At 42.4% G+C, this 15405-nt stretch overlaps 2 protein-coding genes across 4 annotated transcripts in view; one reads left to right on the forward strand and one right to left on the reverse strand.

Moving 5' to 3' along the window:
* Positions 1–15405, reverse strand: part of LOC134345137 (mediator of RNA polymerase II transcription subunit 12-like protein) — a 709294-nt gene that overhangs the window by 241122 nt on the left and 452767 nt on the right. The gene's annotated exons all lie outside the window — the stretch shown is intronic.
* On the forward strand, positions 1040–15116 carry LOC134345142 (P2Y purinoceptor 12-like). Of its 2 annotated transcripts, none has more exons than XM_063045346.1 (2): positions 1040–1112; positions 13209–15116. In XM_063045346.1, the coding sequence occupies exon 2, from the start codon at positions 13211–13213 to the stop codon at positions 14228–14230; it is 1020 nt and encodes a 339-aa protein (XP_062901416.1). In that variant the 5' UTR covers positions 1040–1112; positions 13209–13210; the 3' UTR covers positions 14231–15116. The 2 variants fall into 2 exon arrangements, with proteins under 2 accessions (XP_062901416.1, XP_062901414.1); XM_063045344.1 differs by lacking the exon at positions 1040–1112 and adding an exon at positions 7734–7835.

Raw genomic sequence — 15405 nt, forward strand, 5'->3', positions numbered from 1 at the left:
CACTTTGGAAGGACAAACTCCAAGGCTGAGTACAAAGTAAATGGCAGGATACTCAATAGTGTGGAGGAGCAGTGGGATCTGGGGGTACATGTCCACAGATCCCTAAAAGTTGCCTCACAGGCAGATAGGGTAGTTAAGAAAGCTTATGGGGTGTTAGCTTTCATAAGTCAAGGGATAGAGTTTAAGAGTCGCGGGGTAATGATGCAGTTCTATAAAACTCTAGATTGGCCACACTTGGAGTACTGTGTGTAGTTCTGGTCGCCTCACTATAGGAAGGATGTGGAAGCATTGGAAAGGGTACAGAGGAGATTTACCAGGATGCTGCCTGGTTCAGAGAGTATGGATTTTGATCAGAGATTAAGGGAGCTAGGACTTTACTCTTTGGAGAGAAGGAGGATGAAAGGAGACATGATAGAGGTGTACAAGATAATAAGAGGAATAGATAGAGTGGATAGCCAGTGCCTCTTCCCCAGGGTACCACTGCTCAATACAAGAGGACATGGCTTTAAGGTAAGGGGTGGGAAGTTCAAGGGGGATACTAGAGGAAGGCTTTTTACACAGAGAGTGGTTGGTGCGTGGAATGCACTACCTGAGTCAATGGTGGAGGCAGATACACCAGTGAAATTTAAGACACTACTAGACAGGTATATGGAGGATTTTAAGGTGGGGGGTTATATGGGAGGCAGGGTTTAAGCATCGGCACAACATTGTGGGCCAAAGGGCCTGTACTGTACTGTACTATTCTATATTCTATGTTCAATAGTTTCAACAGATTTGTAGTTAAGGAAATTATGTAAAAGGCAAAAATCAGTGACTCATCTGACAAATCTCTAACAATTGCCAGCACATTAACCAATAGCCCAATCTTTTATTCTAAGTATAAACACATTCATCCATATTACATAGTCAGGCCAAAAAGCGGAACTAACAACAAAATCGCAACTTGCATATGACAGAGTTTCTGTTCTAATGATGTAATCTGCATCTCCTCAGAGGGAGAGTTTCCTGAGAGCTCCAAGTACCACAGACACTTGTTCATTCAGACATAGCGTTAGGCAATCTGCAGCCAGTAACAACCCCGTCCAGTGGAAACAACATCAGGAACCACACAGGTAATGAAATTAAATCTTAAGAGTTAACTGGATTAATGGATAGATTTTCAATGTACAAATCGATATTTTAATTTCCAGGATTTTTCAGACAGAAACGCAAAGGAGTGGTGAAACAATAGTAGTTACTATAGTGACGCATTCTCGTAACTTAGATTTAGTGGAGAATCTGAAATATTCACTCTGCTTCTGTTCTCACAGACGTGGTCCGGACAGCAGAGTGTTTGCAACATATCCTGCTTTTATTTTAGATTTCCAGTATCTGTGGTATATTTTTTTAAAATTCTTAATCATCATAATTAAATACACTTAGTGGCCACTTTATTAGGTACATCTATTCAGCTGCTCATTGTTATAAAGATCCAATCAGACAAACATGTGGCAACAACTCAATGCATAAAAGCATGCAGACATAGTCAAGAGGTTCAGTTGTTGCTCTCTCTAAACATCAGAATGGGGAAGAAATGTGATCTAAGTGAGTTTGACTGTGAATGAGTGCTGGTGCCAGATGGGGTGGTCTTAGTATCTCAGAAACTGCTGATCTCCTGGGATGTTCCAATATAGCAGTCTCTAGAGTCTACAGAGAATGGTGCAAAAAACAGAAAACATCCAGTGAGTGACAGTTCTGCGGTTGAAAATGCCTTGTTAATGAGAGGTCAGAAGAGAATGAAAAGGGTGGTTCAAGCTGAGGGGAGGCAACAGTAACTCAAACAACCATGTGTTACAACAGAGCTGTGCAAAGGAGCATCTCTGTTTGCACAACATTAAAGTTGGCTAAGCACAGTTCCAATGCCATACTCAACTATGCTAACTACACCACTGTGCTGGGCTGAACCAAATGTGGTGACAGTTCAGAATATGGGAGAGAGACTGAAAATCTGGCCGCGTGGTGCCACAACAACAACCTCTTACTCAATGTCAGCAAGACCAAAAAGTTGATTATTGACCAGGAGGAGGAAACCAGATCTCCGTAAGCCAGTCCTCATTGAAGGATCAGAGGTGGAGAGACCCAGCAACTTTAAATTCCTCACTGTTATTTCAGAGAATCTGTCCTGGGCCCAGCACATATGTACACTTATGGAGAAAACACAGCAGTGCGTCTGTGCCACTTGCTTAGGAGTTTGTGTAGATTCAGTATGACATCTAACACTTTGACAAACTTCTATAGATGTGTGGTGGAGAGTATAATGACTGGCTGCATCACAGACTGGTGTCTGGGTTATGTTCGGATCCAGACGCAAGAAATCAAGGAGACTTGGAATAACAGAGTTACACTAACAGTTGAATTAAACAACTAGACTAAACCAGAGCTTGAGAAATAGGGTACAGAGAACAGAAAACATTGGTCAGAAGCATTCTAAACCACGATCAATAATGATTGAGCACTGAGGGGACAGCATTGCCCCTTTAAAAACATCTCAGGACATGAAAGAATTCATGCCTTGCAAAGTAACCCCCAAAAACCAGATAAAACAATAAACCCCAATTTTCAAACAAGAGTACAAGTTAATGAAGGCCCAATGCCAGGCAAACGCCCCCAGCTAAATGCAAATTATACAAAGGCATTAGAACATATTCCAAAAAAAAACAAAGCTATTAAATTTAACACTTGCAAGGTCATGGCAAGTGTTCGTAGAAAACAAAATCAGAAACCATTGCTAAAATAGCCACAGCCCAAAGCAAAACAATAACTAATTCCCTAATCAAGAAGTAAAAAGCAATGAAACTGAAAAAAAATGACCATGAACCCTCAGAAACCATGATTAACAACTTGAGGTTGCGACAGCCTGGTATGGAAATACCAATGCCCTTGAATGGAAAATCCTACAAAAAGTAGTGGTTACAGCCCAGTCCGTTAGGGTAAAGCATTCCCCACCATTCAGCACATATACTTGGGAGCATTGTCACAGGAAAGCGGCATCCATCATCAAGGATCTCCACCACCCAGGACATGCTCTTTTCTCACTGCTACCATCAGGAAGAAGGTACAGAAGCCTCAGGACTCACGCCACCAGGTTAAGAAACAGTTATTACTGTCTCTTGAGCCAGAAGAGACAACTTCACTTACCCCATCACTGAATTGTTCCCACAACCCATGGATTCACTTTCCAGGAGTCTTCAACCCCTGCTGTTGATATTTATTATTTATTAGATGCAACCAGTCAGGATACTCTCACAGGACATCTAGAAACATTTGTAAGAGTGGCCGGTAACATGTTAAATCCCTTAAACTTCTATGATGGAAAGTCTTTTTCCACTGAGGTTGGCTGAGAACTAGAGATTGAAGGTTAAGAGTGAAAAGTAAAATGTTTAAGGGGAACCTGACAGGGAACTTCTTCACTCAGAGGAAGGTGTGAGTGTGGAATGAACTGCCAGCAGAAGTGTGGATGCAGGCTCAGTTGCAGCATTTAACAGAAGTTCAGACAGGTGCATGGTTGGAAGGTGTATAGAGGGCTATGGTCCAGGTGTGAGTCAATGGGACTAGGCAGAATAGCAGTTTAGTATGGACTAGTTGGGCTGAAGGGCCTGTTTCTGTGCTGTAGTGCTCTGTGACTCTTTCTATGTGCTGGGCTCAGGACAGGTCATCCAATATGCTAATACCGAGGGATTTAAAGCTGCTGACCCCTTCACTGCAGGTGTCATGTCTAATTGTACCCACAGTGCAATCAAAATTACTGAAATATGTCATTGATCTTGTTGCTCTATCTGGGACCTCCTGTGTTCAACTGGTTGTACTTCCTACTGCATACGTTAACTGGACATCCATGGTACTTCATGAGCTGTAGGCTTCTCTTTGAACAGAAAATCCTACAAAAGGTAGAGGATTCGGCCCAGTACACCACAGGTAAAGCCTTCTCAACCATTGAGCATATCTCCATGAAACACTATCACAGGAAAGCAGGATCCATCGTCAGAGATCCTCATCACCCAGGCCATGCTCTCTTCTCGTTGCTGCCATCAGGTAGAACGTACAAGAGCCTCAGGACTCGCACCACCAGGTTCAAGAACAATTACTAACCCACAACCAACAGGCTCTTGTCCAAAAGGGAATAACTGCACTCACTTGCCCATCCAATGAGATGTTCCCACAACCAATGATCTCACTTTAAGGACTCTTAAAGTTATTTCATGTTTTCATTTATTGCTATGTATTTATATTTGTATTTATTTACAGTTTGTTGTCTTCTGCACGCTACTTGATCTTTCATTGATCCTGTTAGTTACTATTCTGCAGACTTTCTGAGAATGCTCACAGGAAAATGCACCTCAGGGTTGTATTTCATGACATACATGTACTCTGATAATAAACTTTCCATTGAACTTTGAACTACAGCATTCTGAATTAAGAACCTGGAAGTTGCTATATCAATACTAGCCTTCAGATGTGTTTTTTTTAAATTACTCTTCAAACATAACTTTCACAGTTACAAATATTATTCAGGTTCTGCATTTGATTAACCTTTTATGCTTCTGCATATTCATAGTGTACCATCATTATGGCAATGAGAACATGATGTATTCAATAACACTAGACATTAGCACTCTCCATAGCATTCACTTCCCCTGCTGCTGTAAAGCACGTGACTTAATGGCTTCAGTAAAACAGTTTTAGAATATTCCCAGGCGCTTCTTTGAAGTGGTCAGTACATTGTTTCAAAGAGCAGATGTTGCCTACAATTTATAACTTATCTTTATTTGTGAAACGAGACATCTGCATCAAATGAAATCAGTAAGGATTTTACTGGTCAGCCTGTAAATATCGTTAAGCTTCCAGCACCAGTCTAGCATGGCTACAACCTTGTATTCATTGATTTATTGAGATACAGTGTGGAACAGGCTTTTCCACCTCTTTGAGCTGGGCCACCTAACATTCCCTGATTTAACCCTCGCCTAATCACAGAACAAATTACAATGACCAAATAGTCTATCAACCGGTACCGTGGGGGGAAACTTGACACCCAGAGGAAACCCACGCGGTCGTGGGGAGAACGTACAAACTCCATACAGACAGCGGCGAGAATTGAATCCCGACCTTACAGTAGGTGCTGTGGGAGTGTTATGTTAACCGCTACATTGCCGTGTCACCCCAAATTTATGTATCACCCAATAGATGGATGCTCTGACTGTGCAGCTCACCCTCACTCATGCACCGCAGTGTCAGTCCATATCAAGGCCAGCTTTCATGAAGACAGCATAATTCTATTGTGAACATCAGCACAATTAGCTGTTGCCATATGAGATAGTGACTTCACACAATCAACAAAACTAAGCCAAATTATGGCAAAATACGGACGTAGAGCAGTTTATCACAGGAACAGGCCCTTCAATGCAGTAGTGCACCTACATGGGTGATGCCAACAGGCTCAATAAACTGATCAGAAAGGCTGGCTCTGTTATAGGAGTCAAAGTGGACACACTGAAGGCTGTGGTAGAACAAGTGACCCTATGGAAAATCCTGGCAACTCTGGACAACGTTTCACTCTCTGTGCACACCACCTAGGCTGTTCAGAGAAGCACTTTTACTAATAGACTAAGACAACTGCTCTGCTGTAAAGAGCACTATATCAAGTCATTCTTACCCTTGGCCATTCGGCACTATAATGAGTCTACCTGTAGCCAGGGAAGTGATGACCCCCTCCAGTTAGACTGTGTGAGGTAAATTATTTTTTATTCTTTCTCCTTCTCTTCTAATATTTATATCTGTGCACTTGTATGAATGAATTCACTTTATTTCTTACATCCTTACAGTAAAAATCTTTACATTACATCTCCATTTAAATGTGCAATGTGCAATCATAGTAATTTATAATAAATAGAACAGTCAATATAACATTGAAATAGACTTAAATCAGCATGAGTTAATCAGTCTGATGGCCTGGTGGGGAAAGCTGTTCCGGAGCCTGGTGATCTTGGCTTTTATGCTGCGCTACCATTTCCTGGATGGTAGCAGCTGGAATAGATTGGGATTGGGGTGACTCGGGTCCCCAATGAACCTTCAGGCCTTTTTTTCACACCTGTCTTTGTAAATGTCCTGAATGTGTTTGTAAATGTACTGCTACCGTGACACTTAATTTCCTTTGGGATCAATAAAGTATCTTGAGCCCATAATGTCTGTGACGGCTATAACAGAATTTAGAAAATTGAACAATACTGGCCACTCGCTCCGTGATGTTGTGCTAACTCTTTCACCTACCCTATGATCTAAGACCTTCACTCTTACATAGGCACATAGATGAAAGAAAAGTGGAGTACAATCTAAGAGTCTCTTAAATATCCTTGATGGATCTGCCTTTACCACCACTCCTGGCAGATTTCATGCACCCACAACTCTCTGTGCAAAAAGCCTACCTCTGACATCCCCCCCATACTTTCCTCCAATCCCCTTAAAATTAAGCTCCCTGGTATTAGCCATTTCCACCCCAGGAAAGAGTCTCTAGCTGTCCACCCTGTCTATGCCTCTTCTCATCTTGTACACATCTATCAAATCATCTCTTAATCTCCTTCGCCCAAGCTCCGGTCAACCATTCCTCATAAAACACATGCTCTAATCCAGACAGCATTCTGGTAAATCTTCTATGCACATTCTCTAAAGCCCCCACATCAATAATGCTAAATTAACCATTCCTGTCTGCCTAGTAGAACTGCAGTTTCACTGCTCCCGAAAACCAGCTCCAATCCTAAACACGAGTGCTGTCTGTGTGGAATTTTCCAGTACCCATGTAACCATATAACAACTACAGCATGGAAGACAGGCCATCTCAGCCCTTCTAGTCCGTGCTGAACTCTTACTCGCACCTAGTCCCACCGGCCTGCACTCAGCCCATAACCCTCCATTCCTTTCCTGTCCATATATCTGTCCAATTTAACTTTAAATGACAACATTGAACCTGCCTCAACCACTTCTGCTGGAAGCTCGTTCCACACAGCGACCACTCTCTGAGTAAAGAAGTTCCCCCTCATGTTACCCCTAAACTTTTGCCCTTTAACTCTCAACTCATGTCCTTTTGTTTGAATCTCCCCCACTCTCAATGGAAAAAGCCTATCCACGTCAACTCTATCTATCCCCCTCATAATTTTAAATACCTCTATCAAATCCCCCCTCAACCTTCTACGTTCCAAAGAATAAAGACCCAACTTGTTCAATCTTTCTCTGTAACTTAGGAGATGAAACCCAGGTAATATTCTAGTCAATCTCCTCTGTACTCTCTCAAGTTTTTTGACATCTTTCCTATAACTGTGGGAGGAGAAGATGGTGGCGCGACTGCAGTACGCGCGGCCTCTCGAGTGAATGATATCTGTAATCTGTCAAGTAGGGGACCGTGCACAATTCTGATTTGATGGAGATGGACGTGAGAGTACGGAGGAACAACCGGAGAAACTTCTGAAAGCCCGCTTCGCTGCCGCTGCTACTGCGTGGTAACCGGAATCTCTGGAGCAGAAGGCCCTGAATCCTCGGCTTTGCTTGTTTCAGCGGCCGGGGAGAGGTCGAAGGCACTCTGCAGAGGATGGCGCTAGGGAGGCTGTATCGGCAGGGCTGGTTGGAGGCTCCAAGTTTTTGGATGGATGGACTTAGTGTCGGCTGTGGTCGGCTGCTTCCAAGGCATCGGCAAGTTGATGGTGCCTGGAGGTTTATGGCAGGGAGTTTCTCCCCTTTGCCGCCTGCTATCGGGGACTCGGGAGTCAATCGACTCGGGGACTTTGAGACTTTTTTTTACCATGCCCATGGTTTGTTCTTTATCAAATTATAGTATTACTTTGCACTGCTGTAACAATATGTTATAATTATGTGGTTCTGTCAGTGTTAGTCTTTGGTTTGTCCTATTTCTGTGATATCACTCTGGAGAAACATTGTATCATTTCTTAATGCAAGTATGCATTTCTAAATGACAACAAAAGAGGACTGAGTGTTCTCATAATCTCAATCTAATTTGCTGACCAGAATTGCACACAATACTCCAAATTTGGCCTTACCAATGCCTTGTATAATTTCAACATTGCATCCCAACTCCTATACTCAATGCTCTGATTAATAAAGGCCAGCATACCAAAAGCTTTCTTCACCACCCTATCCACATGAGATTCTACCTTCAGGGAACTATGCACCATTATTCCTAGATCTCTCTGTTATACTGCATTCTTCAATGCCCTACCATTTCCCATGTATGTCCTATTTTGATTAGTCCTGCCAAAATGTAGTACCTCACATTTATCAGCATTAAACTCCATCTGCCATCTTTCAGCCCATTCTTCTAATTGGCCTAAATCTCTCTGCAAGCTTTGAAAGCCTACTTCATTATCCACAACGCCACCTATCTTAGTATCATCTGCATACTTACTAATCCAATTTACCACCCCATCATCCAGATCATTAATGTATATGACAAACAACATTGGACCCAGTAAGAATCCTGAGGCACACCACTAGACACTGGCCTCCAGTCTGACAAACAGTTATCCACCACTACACTCTGGTGTCTCCCATCCAGCCACTGCTGAATCCATTTTACTACTTCAATATTAATGGCTAATGATTGAACCTTCCTAATTAACCTTCCATGTGGAACCTTGTCAAAGGCCTCACTGATGTTCATATAGACAACATCCACTGCTTTACCCTTGTCAACTTTCCCAGTAACCTCTTCAAAAAATTCAATAAGATTTGTCAAACATGATCTCTTCTATGCACAAATCCATGTTGACTGTTCCTAATCAGACCCTGTCTATCCAGATAATTATATATACCATCTCTAAGAATACTTTCCATCAGTTTACCCACCACTGATGTCAAACTCACAGGCCGATAATTGCTAGGTTTACTCTTAGAACCTTTTTAAACAATGGATCAACATGAGCAATACGCCAATCCTCTGGCACCATCCCCACTTCTAATGACATTCGAAATATTTCTGTCAGAGCCCCTGCTATTTCCACACCAACTTCCCTCAAGGTCCTAGGGAATATCCTGTCAGGACCTGGAGACATATCCACTTTTATATTCCTTAAAAGCACCAGTACTTCCTCTTCTTTAATCATCATACTTTTCATAACTACCCTTATTGTTTCCTTTACCTTACACAATTCAACATCCTTCTCCTTAGTGAATACCGAAGAAAAGAAATTGTTCAAGATCTCCCCCATCTCTTTTGGCTCCACACATAACCGTCCACTCTGATTCTCTAAGGGACCAATTTTATCCTTCACTATCCTTTTGCTATTAATATAACTGTAGAAACCCTTGGGATTTATTTTCACCTTACTTGCCAAAGCAGCCTCATTTAGCTCTTCTTTTAGCTTTTCTAATTTCTTTCTTAAGATTCTTTTTACATTCTTTATATTCCTCGAGCACCTCATTTACTCCAAGCTGCCTATATTTATTGTAGATCCCTCTCTTTGTCCGAACCAAGTTTCCAATATCCCGTGAAAACCATGGCTCTCTCAAACTTTTAACCTTTCCTTTCAATCTAACAGGATCATAAAGATCCTGTACCCTCAAAATTTCACCTTTGAATGACCTCCATTTCTCTATTACATCCTTCCCATAAAACAAAACTGTCCCAATCCACTCCTTCTAAATCCTTTCGCATCTCCTCAAATTTAGCCTTTCTCCAATCAAAAATCTCAACCCTGGGTCCAGTCCTATCCTTCTCCATAATTATATTGAAACTAATGGTATTTTGATCACTGGACCCGAAGTGCTTCCCAACACATACCTACACCTGCCCTATCTCATTCCCTAACAGGAGATCCAACACTGCTCCTTCTCTAGTTGGTATCTCTATGTATCGCTGCAAAAAACCATCTTGCACACATTTTACAAGCTCCAAACCATTCAGCCCTTTTACAGAATGGGCTTCCCAGTCTATGTGTGGAAAATTAAAATCTCCCACAATCACAACCTTGTGATTACTACAAATATCTGCTATCTCCTTACAAATTTGTTCCTCCAATTCTCGCTCCCCATTAGGTGGTCTGTAATACTTCCCTTTAAGCATTACTACACCTTTCCCATTCCTCAATTCCACCCAAATAGCCTCCCTAGATGAGTCTTCTAATCTACCCTGCCAAAGCACCGCTGTAATATTTTCTCTGACAAGCAATGCAACACCTCCCCCTCTTGCCCTTCCAATTCTATCACACCTGAAGCAACGAAATCCAGGAATATTTAGTTGCCAATCACACCCCTCCTGCAACCATGTTTCACTAATAGCTACAACATCATATTTCCAGGTATCAATCCATGCTCTAAGCTCATCCACCTTTCTTACAATGCTCCTAGCATTAAAATAGATGCATTTAAGAAATTCTCCACCTCTTACTCTTTGTTTATCCCTAATGGTGCCAACAACTTCCTCCTCCCCTACATCTTCGGTCTGAGTGCTCCCGTTCTCTGTCCCCTGCCTATCCTCCCTCACAGACTGTCTACTAGCTTTCTCTATTCGTGAACTAACCTCCTCTCTCATAGTCTCTTCAATTTGATTCCCACCCCCCAACCATTCTAGTTTAAAGTATCCTCAGTAGCCTTTGCAAATCTCCCTACCAGAATGTTGGTCCCCCTAGGATTGTTGTGCAACCTGTCCTTTTTCTACAGGTCACACCTGCGCCAAAAGAGGTACCAATGATCCAAGAAAATTGAATCCCTGCCCCCTGGTCCAATCCCTCAGCCACACATTTATCCTCCACCTCATTCCATTCCTAGTCTCATTGTCGCGTTGCACAGGCAGTAATCCTGAGATTACTACCTTTGCGGTCCTTCTTTGCAACTCCCTATATTCTCCTTTCAGGACCTCTTCCCTTTTCCTACCTATGTCATTGGTACCTATAAGTACCACGACCTCTGGCTCCTTACCCTCCCACTTCAGGATATCTTGGACGCGATCAGAAATATCCCGGACCCTGGCACCAAGGAGGCAAACTACCATCCCGGTCTCCCGACTGCGTCCACAGAATTTTGCCTATCTGACCCCCTAACTATCGAGTCCCCTATTAATACTGCCCTCCACTTCCTTTCCCTACTCTTCTGAGCTACAGGGCCAGACTCTGTGCCAGAGGCATGGCCACTGTTGCTTCCCCCAGGTCAGCTGTCCCTCCCCAACAGTGCTCAAACAGGAGTACTTATTGTCAAGGGGCACAGCCACTGGGGTATTATCTAGTACCTAACCTTTTCCTTCCCCTTCCTAACCGTGACCCACTTGTCTGCTTCCCGTGGCCCCGGTGTGACCACCTGCCTGTAACTCCTCTCTATCAACTCCTCACTCTCCCTGACCAGAAGAAGGTAATTGAGCTGCAGCTCCAGTTCCCTAACACGGTCCCTTAGGAGCTGCAGCTCGGCGCACCTGGCACAGATGTGGACGTCTGGGAGGCTGGGAGACTCCAGGGCCTCCCACATCCGAAACCAAGAACAACAAGCTGCCCTCACACTCATACCTCCCCTTTTCCTCAAATAACAGGAAAAATTGAAAACCAAACCTACTTCGCCTCACCCGTTTCCGCCTAAGCCCATTGAGCCAAAGCCCTTAAGCCTTCACTCTGCTCCCGACTCACTCCGTTACCCGCAAAACGAAGCTGCCTGCTGTAGAAGGCTGTGTTCCTTTGAAATCTTCTGTGCTTCACTGCCCGACGTCACACGCCTGCGCAGTCCCGCCTCTCTTAACTCCGATGAGAAGAAGAAAAATTCAAAATGGCTTCCGCCGCACTCTCGCTCCGATTCTCAGACTTCCTTCTCTGAATATGGGTTTCCTCTGAATGCTACTATTTCTTCCTACATTCCAAACTGGTAAACTGGCCAAAGTAAAGTACCCCTAGTACATGTCAGTTCTGAATGAATCAATCAGGAGATCAGAGGCGCCTAAATATGAAGAATTTCATTTATTAGGTACACTTGTACCCCTGCTCATTAATGCAAATATCTAATCAGCTAATCATGTGGCAGTAACTCAATGCATAAAAGCATGCAGGTCTGGTCAAGAGGTTCAGTTGTTGTTCAAACCAAATATCAGAATGGGGAATAAATGTGATCGAAGTGACCTTGACTTTGGAATATTTGTTGGTGCCAGACGAGGTGGTTTGAACATCTCAGATCTGCTGGGATTTTCATGCACAGCAGTCTCTAGAGTTTACAGAGAATGGTGTGAAAAAGAAAAAAAAATCCAGTGAGTGGCTGTTCTGTGGGTGACTACTCCTTGTTCATGTGAGAGGTCAGAGGAGAATGGCTCGACTGGGTCAAGCTTCCAGATGGGTGATAGTGATGATAGTGAGCATTTCTGAAGGCACAATACGTTGAACCTTGAAGTGGGTGGGCTACAGTGCCAGAAGACCACACTCATGTACCTAATAAAGTGGCCGTTGTATGTGTATATTTTATTCCCCCTTACTTAGCTACAATTCTAGCTATTTAAGTACTCTTACAATGTAGATACTGTGGTCCTGCAAGAAGTGTACCATTCAATAAATGCACAGCTAGCTCCCTCAGTTGGCAGCATAATTATTAGCAGACAGGCTGTTTGGATGTTGTTTGAATAAATACTGAAGAGGACAATGGGAATTATCCCCAAAACTATAGAATCTTTTGAAGTGACAGATTCAATATCTAAATCACTAGTCAACGCTTCTAATATGCAGCAGTTCTTTGGTACTGCACTGATATGTCAATCCAGAAATTAGTGCTCAATGTCCCAGACTGGGACTTGAACCCACAATTCTCTAATTGAAATACCTCGGCATGGTACGTAGTGCCAATAACTGTTAGCATTTAGCTGTCGTTATTCTGAGAGTGCAAGCTGAATACAACACAATGAGTTTCAATGCTTTTGTGATTGAGATAGATATATGAGATATGGAGATATCTCATATATTGAGATATGGAGATAGATATATCCATATCTGGGATATCAGACCTCTTCTTGAAGCTGCCATCAGGCAAGAGGTACAGGAGCCTGAAAGCACACATCCCAAAGTTCAATAATAGCTTCTACCCTACTTCCATCAGGTTCTTGAACGAACCTGAAAAACCATAACACTACTTCAGACAATTTGCATTGTATTGAGATACTGTATACATGTGTTTTTGACAATAAACTTAAATTTTAATTTGCTATTTAGAGATGGCTCAGAACGACACGGGAGGAAGTTTTTTCAACTATTCAAACAACACAGCGGAAGACAAGTGCGCACCAGACCGCAGGAACAGCCAAGTGATCTTCTCAGTGCTTTACACCATTCTCTTCATTGTTGGCCTGTTGATGAACAGTCTGGCCATTTGGGTGTTCTTTGAAATACCAAGCAAGTCAAACTTTATTGTATACCTTAAGAACACAGTTGTGGCTGATGTTCTAATGATCGTAACATTCCTGTTTAAAATTATTGTTGAGTCGCAGTTCAGAACACCCAAGCTCCAAGTCTTTGTCTGTCAAGTTAGTTCAGTCATTTTCTACCTTACCATGTACATCAGCATCATTTTTCTAATGCTGATAAGTACTGACCGCTACCAGAAGACAGCAAGGCCATTTGGCCGTTCAGGAATCTGCAAACCCAGAACCACAAAAGTTCTCTCAGCAACCATATGGGTGGCCATGTTTTTCCTGGTGTTGCCCAATATGTTGCTGTACAAGGGCAGCACCATGCCCGTAAATGAGCGCAAATGCTCCTCGCTCAAGACCCAGCTGGGACTGAAGTGGCACGAGTTGGTGAACTTCGTCTGCCAGATCATTTTCTGGAGCAGCCTGGTAATAATCGTTGTGTGCTATGTCCTGATAAGCAGGGAGCTTTATAAATCCTATCTGAAAACGAGAGGCAACTCCAACAAAAAAAAGAAAATCAACCTGAATGTTTTTCTTGTGTTGGCTGTGTTCTTTATCTGCTTTGTGCCTTTTCATTTTGCCAGAATCCCATACACCCTTAGCCAGACCCGAGATGCTTTCAGGTGTTCGGTCCAGGTTGCCCTGTACTACATAAAGGAAGGCACACTGAGCATGATAGCATTAAATGCTTGCTTTGATCCATTAATTTACTTTTTTCTTTGTAGATCATTCAAGAACATGCTATTCACAAAACTGAGCCTCTGCACAAAGAGACTGGCTAAAACACAGACCAACGTAAACTCAAGCATGGACACTTCAGTCTAAAGTAGGCCAATGTGACACTGACAAATTCCAAACATTCTCGGTAAGGGATGGCCAACATGTGTGCAGGGTCAACTCAAAGAAACAGTACAGGTGTAGGGAAATTGCCGGTTCAATTCTGCCTCAAGATTCAAAGTCAATGTCAATTTTTTTTGTAATTTCCACCTGTTTTGATTACAAGGAAGCAAGGCTTCAAAGTCAAGTTTTGAACGATGAACTTTGAAGAAAGCAAGACTTGCACTTGCATGAACACTTATCATGACCCAAAGTCAAAGTAAAATTTATTACCAAAGGATGTATATGTTACCTTGGGATTAATTTTCTTGTAGGCATTTACAGGAAAATAAAGAATGACAATAGAAATTATGAAAAAATATACTTAGACAGACAGACAACCGAAGTGCAAGAGAAGACAAATTGTGCAAATAAAAAGTAACATCAATAACATGAGTTGCATTATAAATGCAAAATGCAAGCAAACAAATATGGCAAAATTAGACCCAAAGTTGGAAGTTTAAATGGATTTATTGAATGATCTGAGTGTAGATGGTATTCTGTAGAACTGTCTCAGGTAGAGCGTATTAAGCTGTGATACAGCAAAATGTATCTACTTATATCTTCAAAAATATCTACTTCTATCTTCAATGCAGTAAAAAATCCCAATGAGATTTAGATGTAAACCCTTGTAGAAGAAGTTTTGAATGCCTTCTTTATTCGACTTCGGATAAAATGCGTGCAATCGAGATGTACAGTACTGTGCAAAAGTCTTATGCACATATATATAGCCAGGGTGCCTAGGACTTTTGTACAGAACTGTAGTAATTTTATGTTTTGCACTGTACTGCTACCGCAAATAAAAACAGATTTCATGACATATATGAGTGTGATGGTAAACCTGATTCTGATATGTGTCTCTATTGTGGACTGAGAGTGGGAAGGGGGCATGGAGAGCAGAATCGTGGATGGGAAAAGGGGAAGGGTAATGATTAAAGATTAATAAGCAAACTCTTTGGAATCAAATGACCTTACCTGGTGCCTCAGAGATGGGTGTGTCTACACCCACACCAAACTCTGCCCTGGCATTCCTTCTCTACCATCCAACCAGCAGCACTCCACCTTTGCAATTCCCAACATACTTTGCTCCCAGATTTACAAACTTGCTCTCTGCTCCACATAGA

Source organism: Mobula hypostoma, chromosome 4 (genome assembly GCF_963921235.1).
Source record: "Mobula hypostoma chromosome 4, sMobHyp1.1, whole genome shotgun sequence".
Taxonomy (NCBI): Eukaryota; Metazoa; Chordata; class Chondrichthyes; order Myliobatiformes; family Myliobatidae; genus Mobula; species Mobula hypostoma.

Bases quoted from the DNA above. Each gene is read 5' to 3' on its own strand.
- LOC134345142 (XM_063045344.1), top strand. From the start codon at position 7,742: ATGGCAGGGAGTTTCTCCCCTTTGCCGCCTGCTATCGGGGACTCGGGA. The intron at 7,836-13,208 runs GTTTGTTCTTTA...TTTGCTATTTAG, and splicing joins TTTTTTTTACCATGCCCATG to AGATGGCTCAGAACGACACG.